Source organism: Pelmatolapia mariae, linkage group LG1 (assembly GCF_036321145.2).
Source record: "Pelmatolapia mariae isolate MD_Pm_ZW linkage group LG1, Pm_UMD_F_2, whole genome shotgun sequence".
NCBI lineage: Eukaryota > Metazoa > Chordata > Actinopteri > Cichliformes > Cichlidae > Pelmatolapia > Pelmatolapia mariae.
In genome coordinates this window covers 27,186,604-27,203,167 of record NC_086227.1, presented here as the reverse complement: position 1 = coordinate 27,203,167, position 16,564 = coordinate 27,186,604, and the positions used below count along the sequence as shown (strand labels likewise).

The 16,564-nt window shown below is 38.2% G+C and overlaps 1 protein-coding gene across 2 annotated transcripts in view; it reads left to right on the top strand.

Annotated features, from left to right (window-relative positions):
* The window catches only part of LOC134630308 (frizzled-3-like), a 32,317-nt gene that overhangs the window by 819 nt on the left and 14,934 nt on the right, over positions 1 to 16,564 (top strand). For both annotated transcript variants that reach the window (XM_063477506.1, XM_063477500.1), the window contains exon 2: positions 232 to 1,105. In XM_063477506.1, the coding sequence (XP_063333576.1) occupies positions 680 to 1,105 (426 nt within the window). In that variant the 5' untranslated portion in view covers positions 232 to 679. The remainder of the gene's footprint in view (positions 1 to 231; positions 1,106 to 16,564) is intronic.

The window sequence follows — 16,564 nt, the reverse complement described above, 5'->3', positions numbered from 1 at the left end:
CACACTGACAAAACACTCATAGACGAAAAGCACTAAAAACACAGAGACAAGCCAAGACACTATCTCTAAATTATGCTATCACTCATTGTGTCAGGAAAACACAACTATCCTGCACATATTAGTGGATTTTATGAGATATTTAAACCTCGATGCTTGTATAGAGTAGGGTGTGGCTGGTGAGGGACAATACCAGATTTTAATTAAACCTTTCTTTGTGTTTTTATTCTGCAGGACCTGCTTGATGGATCTAAACCAGTGTGGCAATTTATTTTTGAAATAACAAAATTTTCTCTGGCTAATGAATTAAAATAAAACCCCAACAATTTCCATGTTATTTGTCATAGAAAGGGTTGGTTTGTTCTTTGAAATGTGTCTGGAAATGAATTAAGAAGCTGAACATTTTCAAGGGAGAAAGAAGTATAAAAGTTGACCTCCAGTAGAAGGCTGACAGTGGGACATACTCTCTGTTTGGAGGTGGGATTTGTTTTTGACAATGGAACCATCAGGAGGTGGAGGGAAATCATATGATGATTTTTAAGTGACAGTTCAGACCCAGAAGAGCACATACAACAGTTGCCGGCGAATGTGAAGACTGTGAGAAAGAGCAGCACCATTCCTGACTGCATATGCAGTCAGGGTGTACGGGAGCGTACCCATTTTGTGGATTTTTCGTTCTCTAATGTGGATCTATTGCTTTAGCACCACCACTGGAACTAAAAATGGACCTAATTCCTTCACAGGTTGCCTATGTAATGGTTTACTGCATTATAATATCATTGCTCTGAGATGCTGTGGAGAAATGTCTAAATTTAAGATGCAAACACCTCTTGGAAGAGGATATGTAAGAGACACTTTTCCAAAAACTGCAACGACTGATTGCATACTAAGGTTTCCGATCCATTATTTCTTCATGCCTGTCTTCCTGCTGGTCTTCTCCCTGGTTACACCTGCCTATGCCATTCATGTGGAGTCCATCGAGAGCCACAGTGAGTTTACCTGTGAGCCCATCAGACTGAGAATGTGCCAGGATCTGCCTTACAACACAACATTCATGCCCAATCTTCTGAATCACTATGACCAGCAGACTGCTGCACTAGCAATGGAGGTATGCTTATATATGTGTGTGTGTCTGTGTGTGAGTGTCCTTCATTTGTGTCACAATACACAGGGAAATTGTTTAGCTGATGCAGTAAATTAGAGATTTGAGATTACATGTTTTTTTTGTTTGTTTGCGTTTTTTTGGTATAGATTGTCTTAACATGTAGCACAGGTCTTGTTTACAAGGTGTAAAATGCTAAATGGCTACAAAGCAACAGCTGGTAGTTTCACATTGTGGTGTGATGTCAGGCTCAGGACAAAAGGATTTCACACACAGCATAAAGAGCATCATTGTCAAGGAAAGGTATTTTTCTATGGTCAGTGAAATAAACCACCTTGGACAGTTTATTTATTCATCCATCTATCTTCCATGTTTCACTGTTTATCTGGAGTCAGATGGCTGCAGGCTAAATGATCTGTGCAGATGTTCCTGTCACAATCAATGTTTCCAGCTCCTCTTGGGGAACCCCGAGGTGTTCCCAGGCAATTTGGTGATTTTTATTTCCTTAATCAAAGTATAAAGGCAAATTGTGCATTATTTGCAAACACAGCTCTACCCAAATTGTGAACCAAAAACAGTTGTGCAATTTACCTATTTCCTTTATCATCCAGCTACAGTAACACACAGGTACTCTGGACAGTACTGAAAGCTGTTCCACATAGAGACAGATGATAAATGCATATTGCATTGTTACACAGGCACTCTGAGTAGTAGCTGAGAGACAAAAGGTGCTATCTGATTCGCTGTACTGCTAACCAATACATCTTATTTTCATTGTCTTGTCAGTATAAACATTCTCAATAAACACCTTGCAAAATGCGGTCTAAAATGCAGTGAATAAGAGCAGTAATTTTCATTCACACGCTCCACACACACACACACACGTGTATATGTGTGTGTGTATATATATATATATATATATATATATATATATATATATATATATATATATATATATATATATATTATTTTAATTCAGCTGTTATAGGCTTTTCAATGTTTGGGATCAGTTAGACATACAAACTGGTCAGCTAATATGCACACTATATATAATGAGAATCATGTCACCATTGCAAAGTTTTCCTTACATCATACAGGCATAATTAGCAGCAATAAAATATATTTCAATATGGTGGTTATGGAATTTATTTCCATAGAAATACTTCTTTGTTTAAGGGCATCGGTTTTAAGCAATAGAGTGGCAAAGAGTACTGTGTTACACACCGTCTGAGAGCAATAGTAGACTCACACTATCCATCTGTATCATGTTACCTCCCTTTCCTACTCTTTTGTTACTCCCGAAGAGCAAGAAAGGTGTTGCTCGGTGACTACACAATTACTTGCTTGTAGCAAGTATTTCTTAGTACCACAGGCAACATATACCACTGTACTTGGGATGTGGACTTGTTTGGGTATATTAAATTACTTTAGTGCTGCTTAGTAATTCCCTATGAAAAAGAGGAATGATGAAAAGGATCATTTACTGCAAACAAAAAGATAAAATCCTTATAGCCATGTTCAAGTCTCTTTTAGGGGAAAATTCAGGCCGAGTCGTTATACTCTGCAGTCCTTTGCTTGGTCTGTTTGTGTTTTCACAAATTTCCAGGGCTGTAGAATGAAATCCCATTACACGTGCTGTTTGGCATACTTTTACCCATGTTTTGGCTGCCTTGCAACTGGTGGTCTGTGGTTTAAAAACATGGAACAGTAATGCACACAATCAGTTGAATTAAATCTGCCTCCAGCTGTTCATAGTTGGTGTATTAAATTACCCCTGTTGAAAAGCAGATGAATTTGAAGAAGGCCTATGCTGGCTGTGCTTTTTGCATGTTTAATCTTTGGGGATTTTTATTTTTAGTTCATGTTTAGTTAATATTTTGCCATGTCAAAACAAGATGAATGTTAGGCAAAAGCTCAAGCCCAAATTCTCTGTTTTGCCCTCTTAATATTAGATCAAAGAAAGGGATTTCTAGTTTATTTTATGTCAGGATATGTTGTGCAGGAGACTGTCAGACACACTGCTGTCATACGCTTGTTATTTCTCTTTAAAAAAAATAAGGGGATTAGGAAAAACAGCTTTATTCTGGATTGACAGAAATGTGTTTTGAATGGATTCTAATACTCCTACAGTCATAGGATTCATTCAGCACATTAAGGAGCATGCAACTGTTTATATCAAGTCAACTCCCAAGCATCATGTCAAAACATGCTGTGTTAAAGATTGTGAGAAGCGTCTGTTGTTGAACTTGATTTGACCCAGATGAAGGAGCCAAGTAACTGACACCCTCAGTCTCCCTGCAGTCATGGAAGAGACAGCTTTCTGAAGATGGTTGAGTAGCAACATGAGCCCTGTTAGCTTCCCTTCTCTGGTCTGCTGTGACCAGGCATGGTAGTCCTGGTGGGATCCCTGGAGGTAATTTAATAATATCTCGTTGGACACTGGCTGCATAATACAAATGTGTGTGCTCACAGGGATATATATGCATGTGCCGGTGTTTATGGGCATGTGTGTTAGTGCTCAGTTTGTGAGCCATCTTGAAATTGCATTTGTACTTTATTTGGTAGTGATTACAATTTTTGATTGTGTGCTTTGGTTAGTCTAGTATCGTGATATATAAAACTGGTAGAGTACCAGAACTTGATGGTGAATTTTGTGTTGCGTTTCCACCCCTCAAATGTTTCTATTGTTCCAGTGCTGTTATCCCAAGCATCCTTATTTGGAAACTATAGCATGTTGGCACATTAAGTCATTTTACAGACTCTATGAAATTCTTAAAATTTGAAGTAATGAACACAATTTCTGCAGATTCTTGAGTGCCCACATACCTTACAGCCACTACAGCTTTTCTCTTTTCCGAGAAAACCCTTACTGGGATGATCAAATTACCCTGCCATTTGTGTTATAGCATTATTAGTTGAACTTTCTGCTCTCAAGCAGCTGTTCACCAGCAGCAACACAGTTGGGTAAACACGTGAACGTTCTTTGTCTGCATAATTATATTTATACTAAAAGGATGCTTAACGAGAGAATCCCTGGGCCAGTTTACCGATTTCCAGCTTTACACCAAATTTATTGGGTTTCCTCTTTCTTTTGCCTATGCTTCACCACTCCAAGTAGTTTTGTGAAATGTAACTTTGTAGCTTTCGTGTAATCTTTCTGGCAAACAAACTGCAAAGACCAAAGAGAAAACTGGGGGTCTTTTTTGGCACTTGAAGAGGTTTTAAGGCTCAAGTATCTGCCTAATTTGGCATTTTCCTTCCTGAGTAGCATCAGTACATTTTAACAGACATTAGACAACCAGAACTAGTTCTGGTTTCAGGCTTTTGTAAGAGTTCAGAAGTTATTTAATAACTGGACAAGTAGAAGTGATTCATTAAGAAGCATCATCAGGTGTGTGTCCATTTGGGATTTTTTTTTCTTGTAACAAAATGTAAAATAAACAACTGCTGCCAAAGCTGTGTGAAGCACTTCAGATGCCTTAATGAAACTGGAGCCATTCTAAGCAGCTGTTGTAGTCATTTTTTCGGGTCAAATCACATGATGAATGTTTTCTCTGCCTCAGTGGCAAAGCTTTCGTGTCTTGGCTTTCTTGCAAAGCAGACAAGCAGTGAGCTGTCATGTTATGATCCTGTCTGTTGTCAGTCAAGCTTCTCTGAGTCACAGAGCTGGATTTTAGAGACATTTTTGTATTTGAAATGGTCCTCTGTTGTACATTCGGAGAGTCTGGAGATTTGATTGATGCTGAAAATATAACCTTTTCCTTCCTTTTTAAGTTAAAAGCAAAGCCGTAAAAGGATCTTCCCAGAGTGTGTTCATGATAAATCCAGGACACGTTTATTTAGCGCTTCATTGACAAGCTCTAAGTACTGATCAGTATGTTTCATGTGTATAATTGCTGAGCCTGTCTAAGGGCTGATTCGACTCCAGCATTTCCTGTTTGAGTGTGAGTGTGTGTGAGAGAGGGAGAGAGAGAGGCAGAAAGAGGGGAGGTTAACAGCGCCAGCTGTCATCGCTCACTAGTGCTAACTAACTGCTAATCTCTCGCTCAGTTCCACAATGATGACATTGAGTCCCACAGACCGTCGGCCATCCCATCTGCCACAATAGTCAATTAAACATGATCAAACTTGGTGGGAAAGTCAGAAATATAAGGAGGGGGTTTTTTTAAGAGTAAGGAGATGAATTTTAAAATGGGAAAAGGGTGCTTGGGTAACAAATGAAAATATTTCTTTGGGAGTGTTGTTGCATGCGCTCACATGTTTCCATGCTTTTGTGTCTGCATTGTCACTTAGGAATCCAATCTATACTGTCCATCTGCCGCAGCATGATAGGGCTCCCAGAGGACGTGGTACTTGAGGTCTGTGCATGTTAGACACAGTTCAGACATATGACATCACAGGGATTGAGTATCATCACTAAGAGATGGAAACTGATAACATGGCTCTAACTTAATCTGGGGTTTTCCTTAAAAGTGGAGATTTATTTCCTGAAAAAGTCTCCCTAAAATTACAGACAGGTTATAAATTACAGGAAAAAACAACATCTGCGATCTTAGTAAGGTGTTGGGTTACCATTTGCTGCCTGAGCTGCTTCATTGCACCAGTGATGAAGTCACTACCCGACCTTCCTAAGGTTTTTAACTGAGTTGAGCTGTAGTGACTATGAAGGGCAGTTCAAATTCTGGCTTTTGCATATTAAGGCTTTTTTGACACTCTGTCTCTATGTAGGGGGCACTGATAACCTGCAAGAGACTACTTCCACCACTGTAGAAATGTTTCATTATTAAATGAAAGTGATCAGTTAGAAAAACATTTTGCTTTCCAGCGAACCTTCATATCGAGGGGACAAGTGGAACCACCGCATAACAGACCCACCAGATCCCCTTACTGAAGCGGTCAAGGCTAGGATTATATTTGCTTGTGGACATACGGGGGGACAGCTGTGGACACCACAGATGAATAGTTGTTTTCATAACTTTTTTTATGCACACTTGGAGGAGACATGAATTGTTGGGGCATTGTAGTGCATTTTCTGCGTTGACAAGTCTGCGTGGTCATAACAGATTGGACGGCCCATGGATGTCTTCTCGTTTACCCAAGCACATCCTCCTTACTTTCAGACATGGAAACTATGACACTGCAAAGTGGGCTAAAACTGTATTATCTCTACAGACTTTATGTTGATTTGTATATAGTATATCTTCTGTGGATGTAAAGAAATGTGGCAGGATAGAGAGGATGTTTGGTTTCAGCTAAAGAAAACTGAGCTGGCCATGAAACAGATCCTTTGTTATATATAGTTATATATATATAGTTATATATACATATATATATATAATATATATAAATAACTATGCCTCATAATAGAATTGCTGTGCCTGAGGCCGTCAGAGCTCAGATGTCTCTCTGATGCTTGATCAGAGAGTTACCCTTCAAGTTATTAGTTTTGCATTTAATTTTGATGGAATTTAGGTTAGAGGTCATTCACTTCTATCAGCAGTTTTCAATATCAAAATGATTCTTTTTTACTAAATTAGGTTAAAGTTAAAACAAGAAATGTCAAAACACTAGGTCGGGCATTTTTGTTATTTCATAACGTGGTCAGTAATTGCATGGTGAGGAGAAGGAGCAGAGTGCGTGCAGCTGAATGTGCTTCATGTTGCCACACTCACAGACCAGAGTGTGACCGTACCTGGCTTCAGGATTTTTAGGGTGACATAGAACATTATTCTGAGTGGTAAAAATAAATGTGGAGTGATTGCACTAGTTTCCACTGAAATTCAGTGTAATCACAGAGATGTTACTAAGAATTAGCGTTTCTGAGGTCTGAGTATTGAATTACTAGCTGTTGGAAAACATCCATGTTAACTCACTGAGGGAACTTGTCATTGCTGATGCTGCATGAATCAACACACTGTCTGACACAGAGGTCATCAAATGGCCGTGGCTGTGGTGAATGACTATGGATAATTAATGGATAATGTAGACCTTCTGCACACTGAACACTTAATCTAACATCAGTTTCAGCTCCAGTGCCACAAGAATAGAAAATCTTTAAGGCCTCATACCTACTATACCTATTTAACTTTTAATTCTATCCTATTATTGTAGGGTCTTTACCTTTTCAAAATAAAGCACCTTGAGGCGACTGCTATTGTAATTTGTTGCTATATCAATAAAATTGATATTGATTGCTAATTAATTTATTATAACTGGCCCCTGTCTGCCCTGTTTTATTCTGTGATATTGCATTTGTTTTATTGAGCTTTATTGAGTTTTTAGTTATTGACGTTAAAGTCATTTCAAGCTTTTGGGATAAATTATTTCTTATCCTCCTACTTACATCATCTAATTTTCTTTTTTGTTCCTGTTGTATAGAATCACTTTTAAGTAAGCAAAGCTCATGCAATATCATTCAATATATTCAATTTTAAGAGAGATTTAAAGAAGGCCTAATTTTACTCTACAGTATAGCATAGTGCATCTAAAGCAAAATTATATTGGTCGTTTAGTAGGTTTACACCACAAAATTGTGCATTTTGGAGAAATCACTTTTAGGCAGAGAACTTGTTTTTATTTACTTCAGTTTTATTAGACTCTTCTTAGTATGCAACTGACCAGTAGTCACTTTTCTTTGCTACAGCAAATGACATTTATGAACTAGTGCTGACATCTTAAATGTATTGCCGATAAAAGCCGGTGGAGCATTTTTGGGTTTTTCTTTTTTCACTCCTCAGGGTAATGCAGCATTCAGACTGAGAAGAGAGAGAGGCTGAATAGTTTTCCTAAACTCGTTGCTGAGCGCTGAATTCCTTTTAATCCACTGCTGAATCCAGCTTATTTAGACAGGTATTTAAAAAATGTCCAACAATGTTAAGAACTACTATTTGACTGGAGTTTGGGTTGTTAATATATTCTGTGTAACCTGTAAAACATATATTCAAGCATGAGGTCAGTTGTAAGCTCAAAGGCAACAATAGTGTGAATATGATGAAGTGACAAGCAGGTCTTTGCATACTTAATTATTACGAAAAGATGCTTAAGAGCTTTTTCTATACCACAACAACACCTTTGTTTTATAACCTAGTTCAGGAGGGCAGCCAGTTTGAAATGATCTAATGCTTATATACATGCATCCATGTGGGGTTAAATTCCTATTTTACACCTTTATCATAATGCCCTAAACTCAGATGTGGTGAGCAAACATTTGGGCGCATGCGTGCTGCAGAGGTAGTTTAATCCGTAGAGGTCACCAAAAGAACTGGAGGTAGAAGAAAGGGATAAAGGGTTAAAAGAAGAAAATATGTGGGGCAGTAGAGCAGAAAGAGAATGTCAGAAACTAAATGGAGGGAAATTCTGACAGAGTGACGGGTTGTGTAAAGACTTTAGACTCTACTGTCTCCGCTGTTTGTGTTTCTCTCACCATGGGGTCCTGTCGTTCAAAATAAGACTGCTCTGTTTAAGAACGACCACACTGGGGCTACCAGGTCCCTGCAACAGAAAGTGTGTGTGTGCATGCCAAATCTAGTGAGTTGGAGGCTTGTTGTGCTTAAGTGCGAGCTGTTTTTTTGTGTTTTTTGTTTTTTTAAAACTTTGTGCATATGTGAATACGAAAGAGGGAATTAGTTGTTATAGAAGTGCGTTTGTGAGCGTGTGATGGGTTGGTTGAGTTTGTGCTATGCCGTGTGTGTTAGTGTGTGCATGTTCAGAGCATCTGAAGAGGCTTATTACCCTATTCACTCCCCAAGAGACAGACAGGTCCTCATTCAGTTTAAAAGTTCCTGTTTGTTTCAATTGAACACTTGATTATGTTGCTTGTTCTGACAGTCTATTGAAGCCACCAGCCCAAATGAAGCAATCATTTATTTATGCGCAGAACAAAGGCACTGCCTGGCCCTGTTTTTTGGCACAATGTTCCCATCTACATAGCTTCCACTATGCTTATCCACCCTCACAATGCCTCACAATGCTTTGTAAAGAAAGATTTAAGGAGAGATTGGAGAGATTTTCCCGTTTCTCAAACGCTGCTCTGTACCCTGCTGTAAATATAGTAAAACAGATTTTTGCAATGAAAATAAGAACCATAATGGTTTGAATTCCCTAATCTAATAACATTGTCTGTGTGTTACACCAATAATGCTGTTTTAAAATGAAGCTGAAAAAGTTTAAGGCAAGAAAAAAAAGAAAACTGTATTGCCTGACAATTATCATTCTCTTTTTAAAGGACTTCTATCACCTTTACCATAAGGTTTTACATTTTTATAATGATTTTGTCCTTTTAATAAAAATAAAAAAGGCAATAGTGTAATCTCTAATAAGCTAAAACACATAAAATCCTTTTTTCCCCTTAAATCCATCTTTCTCTCCCTTTCTTTCCATGTTTATGACAACCATCTGTTGTTTCTTCCAAACCTTCCAGATGATTATGTAATATCAGCTTTGGGGTACTTGCATGGTTTGTTAATCCATCACCTCCACTGCATGTATGCCTCAGTGCACATCTTCCTATTTCTGTGTGTGGGTTCTGTACTGAGGTCTATCAGTTCAGTTGACATGTTTCCCTTGGAAACACATTAATATAGGTTATCCATGTCTTATGGACTTAATCTGAATGCATGACCCAGCTACAGAACTGTGTGTGGAAATGTATGTGTGCAACTAGCGAGAGATATTTAACCCAGCTTCACACTAACATACACACATACACAAACACACCAGCATTGATCCCCTTCTCACGCAAAGCCACTCAACACGAGGCAGCTCTAGTGTTTTCAGCTCACTGCAGGTCAGCATTAAAAGCTCTAGCGCTACTAATTGTGCACTTATGTGAGCCACATTCAGCTCTCAATCCTCCAAAAATAGCTCTCTTGTACATAAAATGTATACAGGATTATTGAATAGTTTTGTAACTATAAAGAACAACTGAACTGCTTTTTAGACATTCTACCATGTTTTGTCATAAAAAGTACGCTTGCGTGTATTGCTGCCTACAGAACTACCAACCTACAAAAAACTGTAGCCTTTTTTTTTAATGCGCACTTTTTAAAAACTGAATGGTACAAAATAATTTTTAAAAAAGCATGTTCTGAGATCACATACTAATGCTAACAATCAATAACTTGCACTGCACTTCTGTTTGCTGTATTTTCAACCACAAAATTCCACTCAATCTGATACCCAGTTACGCTCCTTCTTTTCATTTTTTCCAGGATCTTTTAGAGGTCCGCCTCTTTTACATTGCTGTATCACTTCTAATCAATATACCTGTTCTGTGATCGTTATTGTTTTTTCTGCTTCTATGTGGTGTTCTCATGTAATTTTTTTAATTAATAAAAACAAAATGCACTGACAACAATACAACTAGGAAACAGAACAAATGAAGGCAGTGAACAAAGAAACAATGGTTTTTCCTCTGGCGTGGTAGTTTAAAATAAACACAAGCCGTTCACGAAACAGGATATTAACAGAAGTTATTATGTAGTTATGTGATTTAATTGCACTCTGAGGAATGCTCATACAGATGCCTCATAATGAAAATAATTTATTACACTAAACATGAACTTCAAAATGTATTGTTTTAAATATATACACGTATATAAATATATTATTCAAATGTATATGTTCTGCAAAATATCAAAGATTATCCAGATGCTAGAAATTTTGTTTTTTCTCATACTCTAATAAAACATAGATGCAAGTTGTAGCAGATGGATGCACAGGCGGCTTAGATGGTGTTAGGACATGTGTGGGTGATCTGCTTCAGCTCCATTGTCACACTCTTGGCTCCCCACCTACATCTCTATCATTTCATTTGACCCTCTCTCCTACGCTTCTCAGTTTCTTTTGTTCTCACTTTCACACTTTCTCCGTGTCGCTCCTCGTGTGAGCGTTGCTATACTTTCTGGATGGTTCATCGATCGAAAGAGTCCTGCCACAATGTGCGTGTGGGTGAATGTGTGTTTGCATTATCTGCAATGAGACATGGTCCTGTGAGAGTCTCTACATCACCTGTTGCCATGGTAGTTAAATAGACAGAGAAGGAAAGGCAGGAATGGAGGGAGACAGGCAGGCAGAGGAAGGGAGCAGAGGGAAATTAGATGAGTGCATGCTCTAAAATAAACTGAGGAGGGGAAGGACTGCAAATAACAGGGAAAAGGGAGGAAATTGGAGATTCATACTTTGATTCATACAGTCATTTGGTTGAACAATACAAATTGCCCTGGAGTGCTATTTGTCTTTGAAGATTGGACGAGTCATCGGAAGTCTTAAAAATCTGTGATGTTTGCAGTCAGAGCAGTGTAATCACTGAGAAACATGGTGTAGCTGCGTCTCTCCACCCACACTAATGAAACAGCAGTTGCTGGTAATATAAAGCATAAGGCAAAGACAACCCATAATTTTCTCTTTCTCCAGTCAGCCATGTCTGCCTTTGCTAGACATCACTGAAGAAAGATGTAATTTCGGACTGTGTCATAGATAATTTAACGGATCTCTTCTTAGCATAGGTAATACCAGTAACCCTTTCCAACAGCTGATTATATGAAAGATGTGTCTACCCCTTTTTCTTCTTCTCAGTTTGTCTTACAAGAAATTTGTTCATCATGTTCAGAAAGAGACAGTGTTGTGTTTTGTCTCATCTAATTTGTTGTAAGTGAGATGGGAATTTGTTATAAGTTTACAGCAGGAAAAGCTGTGGATAAAGAAATTGAGCAAAACATGGCTGTTTCTGTTAATATAAATATACAGAAACAGCCATATATATATTTTATATATATGGCTATAATATAAATATGAATGTAACATTTAAAGATTGTGGAGGTTTTAAGTGGATAGAAAATGCTTAAATCCATGTTCATTGATTGCGCCGACATATCTTGTGCAAGGGATAAATAATTTAGCACCTTTTCTTGCACATTACAATAAAATGTTAGCAGGTTGATTGAAAAGAAATCAAAGAATGTGCACCACTGGATTATTCACACAGAGGAGATATTGGATGTTTATAGTTTGGTTAAATAGTTTTTGTTGAACATAAAATGAAGGGGGGTGGGGGAGTCGATGAATGCTGATGTTGGAAGAGTAAAAAAGAAAAAGGAGAGGTAGAGGTGGACAAGTGCGTGCCAGCATAATTGCAGGGAGTAAATGGGAGGCAAGAAAAATAAGAGATGAATACGGGAGAAAGAAGATAGGAGGAGAGGAGGAGGGGAAGTGAACGTGAAGGGGAATGCCATTTGCGGCTTTGTCTGGTCCTCCCGAGCGAACGACGGATAGACATGGATAAACGAACAACTGAATGAAAAGGGGAGAGGGTGTGAGAGAACGCTGCCCCTTCTTTAACTGTCTTTTCAGAGATTAGGGAGGAGAGCATCACAGTGTGTGCAGTTCATCTATTCATGGCCAACGCCTGCGTCTCTCACAAACATGTGAAAGAAGAGAGGGAGCAGGGACTTAGCCACAGAGAGACTGTGTGTGTGGATTTCTTTATGAACGCATTAATCACGTGTACATTTTTATCAAATAGCTATGGGATTAATTCTGTCTAGTAAAAGTGGAGAAAAACTAGGCGTCAGTAAGAAAACAGAAATAGAAAACAGGAGGTGAGCTGATACAAGGAGAGGGAGTATGTAGTCTACGTGACTGTGAGCTGCAATAATGCACTTCTCTTGCACAATAGAGCAGGAGAGACAGTGTGATTGGCTTTAATGTATGGGAGCATTAAAGGAGGATGCTGTTAACAGTCTTGAGTGTGTGGAGGGATCAAGTGGCAGGAAGAGAGGCTGACGCAAACAGGAGCTTTTTAGTTCCCGCAGTAAGCAGTAGAGAAATGCACGATTTAGTTCTCATAGCTTAGTGAAGTGGGGATGTTGCAGGGATGTTATGTTTAAGATGGCTAATGGAAGTAGAGCCGATGTGGTCTGACAGCATTTGTGCTGCAGGGCCTGCCTGGCTCATTTGAGAGTGAGTTGTGTGTGAGACAGAGATTGGAAGAGAGGAAGGAAAAGAAATCCAGAGCGTGTGATGGTGATGTGTCCAGATGGGCTTTGCTAAGGTTTAGTAGGCAAAAGCTTGATTTGTCTTCTGTAAATTCCCTCTCGTGCATCAGAGGTGAAAGAAGTGATATCTTCTAGCAGTGCATCAAAAGATCAGCATTTTAGTACTGTTAATTTACAGGCAGATTGAGGTGGCTTTATAGAGAAAGTGCGTATAAAAATGACACATTAGTAAAACATATAATCTACAAGTTTCTTAGAGAATTTATTACTAAATGTAAAAATGCATTAATATTAGATATTTCTGGGTTTAACAGCTGTGTAACCAATTTTTTGGCATCACGATTAATATCTAAAAGCTTGTTATTGACCAATATGTATCCCAATATAACTATTCTGTGGCGAGGGCGGGGGGGGGGGGGGAACAAAACTATTTGTGTAAGCTAAGAACTAAATTAATTATTGTGCATTTGTTAGTCACGCATGTCAGAAGGTTAAATTAGACACGTTGATTTAAAAGTATAGGGTATTTGGGGGGAGGGGTTAGAAAAAAGCATTACTTGCCAGTTCAGAAGCCATTTCATTGGAGGCTTTTGCTCACCAGCCTGTCACCTTGATTTGACCACAACACAAAGCTGGTGACAGTTTCAGGAAGTGTGCGTGTGTTCTTCTGGGCTTCTCACACTCTAAACACTCTTTCCAATCCATTTGACTCCCTAATCCACCGAGAAACCGCCGCTCTTTTTCCCATTCCACTCCAGTTTTTTTTTTCTTTTCTTTTCCCTCTACCCCTCCCTCAACAGTTGACGAAGTGTCTGAGTTTCTGCAAAGTTGGCTAACTGGATTTTCTACAAAATCCACATACGCACACACACATAGACTGGCTAAACTGACTACTCAAAGATATTAGAGATCCAAAAACCAAATGTTCATATTTGGATATGAATCCTGTTTCCAGTTAACTGTTCTTGGCTGCTTTGGAGGGGGAGAGGAAAAGTAAGGGGAAAAAAAGGGAGTTGGGCAACGAAAACAAATTTAATTCGTTGTATAGCCAGTTGGGAATATTGGACGGCAAGGGTGTTAACTCGTTTGTAATGAGTTGTGGTAAGGCCAGCTTTATTGACATTGTGGTAGAACAATGTTAAGATATTTGAAAAATGTAAGGGCACAAAGCAGCTCACCATCTGATTGTGTATCATTCACAAAAGACATGTTAGTGTGTCATAAGGAAAATAAATGAGAAAACCGGAAATATGTAATGGCTCTAAATTTTTGACCATGGAGCATGAGCTTCATATTTCAGTAGCCTAAGGCAGAAGTTTATATAATGTATATATAACACATTGTCACTATTTTATTGAGCTTTCTTGCCGTGCATTCACCAGGTAAGCCCCTTTTCCTTCCCAAGGGGCATCATTGGTTGGTGAGTGTGAGGAAGGAAGTGCTTTGATCAGCTATAAAGATTCCAGTTTCCTTTCAATCCTATATTTTTTCCTACTTTTTGATTTTGCACTTTGGTCTTTTTTTTTTCTTTCACTTCCATCTTTAAATCAGTTTTTGCTGTCAATCTCCTGTTTACCAAAAGTATTGCCTGCATTAGGTGAATGTTTATCACATGCCTCTTTCTTTCTCTCAGTTTTTCCTTTTTCTTTCTTTCTTTTTTTCTTTCTGAAGCTTTTTTAGTCTCCTTCCATTTCTTTCCCTCTCCCTCCCCCGGCTTTCTTTTGAGAGAGGGAGTAAAGAGAAAGAAACTTAATCCCTCTATTGAAAAAGAGGTGGACCAGTCAGGGGCCTTTTTTCTTATTTTGCTCAAAAACCCACTCTGGTTCTCATTCTTTTCTTTGTGAATACTCAAAGTTGCCTGTCCCAAGCACTTGCTCACACACATACAGTCAACATGTGAATTTTTTTTTAATTGATTTTCCTCACCATTGTCTGTGTTTGATGGATGGCTAAATTCTGCATGTTGTTCTTACTATTAAGACTGTAATGTACAGTTTAAATTAAAAATATTGTTATATTTGATTTAAGGGACTTTAAACTATACCAGTGGGGGTGCCACAAATTCAGAAAGCATAAGTTTCCCATGCACAGCCATTGGTTCAGCGGCACTCATGCTGCACTAAGGGCTATGATGAAAGCCAAATTTGTGAATGTTAAAATCTTTCTCAAAAATACAGATACTCTGTGACTGAGGTCAAACCAGCATTCATACCATTTTTAAAGCTATGTGGGGGAGATGTCAAATTGAAGTATTGCATGATGGATGGGGTTTTGGAAGTATGTTTGGTGACCATTTGATAACTAGACTTTTTTTAAGCTATACATTTTGTGCAACTATGTTCTTGACTGGACACAGTAATTTTTTATAACCTACTTTAGCCTTGATTATTCATTACAATATTTTAAATTCATCTAGTGACTACTGTGTCAGTTTTTTTTGTTTTTTTTTAACCTTTAGGGACTGAGCATAAAAAGTTTTTTCACATCTCCAATTATAATTCACAAGTGTTCAAGTGTAATCTGAGCTTCATGTAAGTCACAAATATAGAAGACAGTCTGATTAACTGAAGTAATAAAACAATTTCAAAGTTAATTGAAAATCAAGTACATAAACATTAATTTCCTGTTTTGTTTTTTGTTTTGTTTTGGGGGTTTTTTCCTCACATCGAAGGCTGGAAAGAAAGTCAATACTTACTTAAATGTATCTGCTCTGTTCATAAAAAGGGTGTCTTGATCAAAGCGTTTAAAGAAGCTGCATTGCTTTAAAAAAGAAAATATCAGGAAAATATTTTTAAAGACTTGGATGTTAATAAACCCTAGCAAAGGACAAACTGCAAATAGTAGAGCTGCAGGACTGTTGCTTCCAAATGAGGTTACCCTAGGGTGGCAGAAAAACACCTGCAGTGACATCTACTGAAACCTTTGTTCCTGTTGTCTATAAGAAAAGACACTGAATAATAGGATTGATTTTAATGGAAAGACAGCATAAAGGAAATCACTGCTATCCCACAAAGCAAACCAAAGAAGTAGAACTGAAATGCACAGTGCTGTGCTTGGAGGAAAAAATCCAATGCACACTATGAACAACACCTCCTGCTGACAGTGAAGCATTATGAAAGGAGTGTCAAGGTCAGAGTCTAAAGGAACAGCAATTTAAAATTGTATCCAGACGTTTTACAGGGGAGAGTCAGGGCGCCAGTGTATGATGTGTATGACAGTGTATGAAGCTTAGGAGAGATTGTGTGATGCAAAAAAAACCCCCCAAAAAACAATTACTCAAAGTACACAACTAAATCGACACAATGATTGAGAAAGATAATTAATATTTTGGAGTACCCAAGCTAAAGCAATGACCTAAAACCAATTACAATGCTGCTGGATGACCTAAATAGTGCAGCTTAATTGAGACATGATGAACTAAAACAGTTTTGTGGGGGAGGAATGATTCAAAATTCCTCTTGCTTGTTGTCTG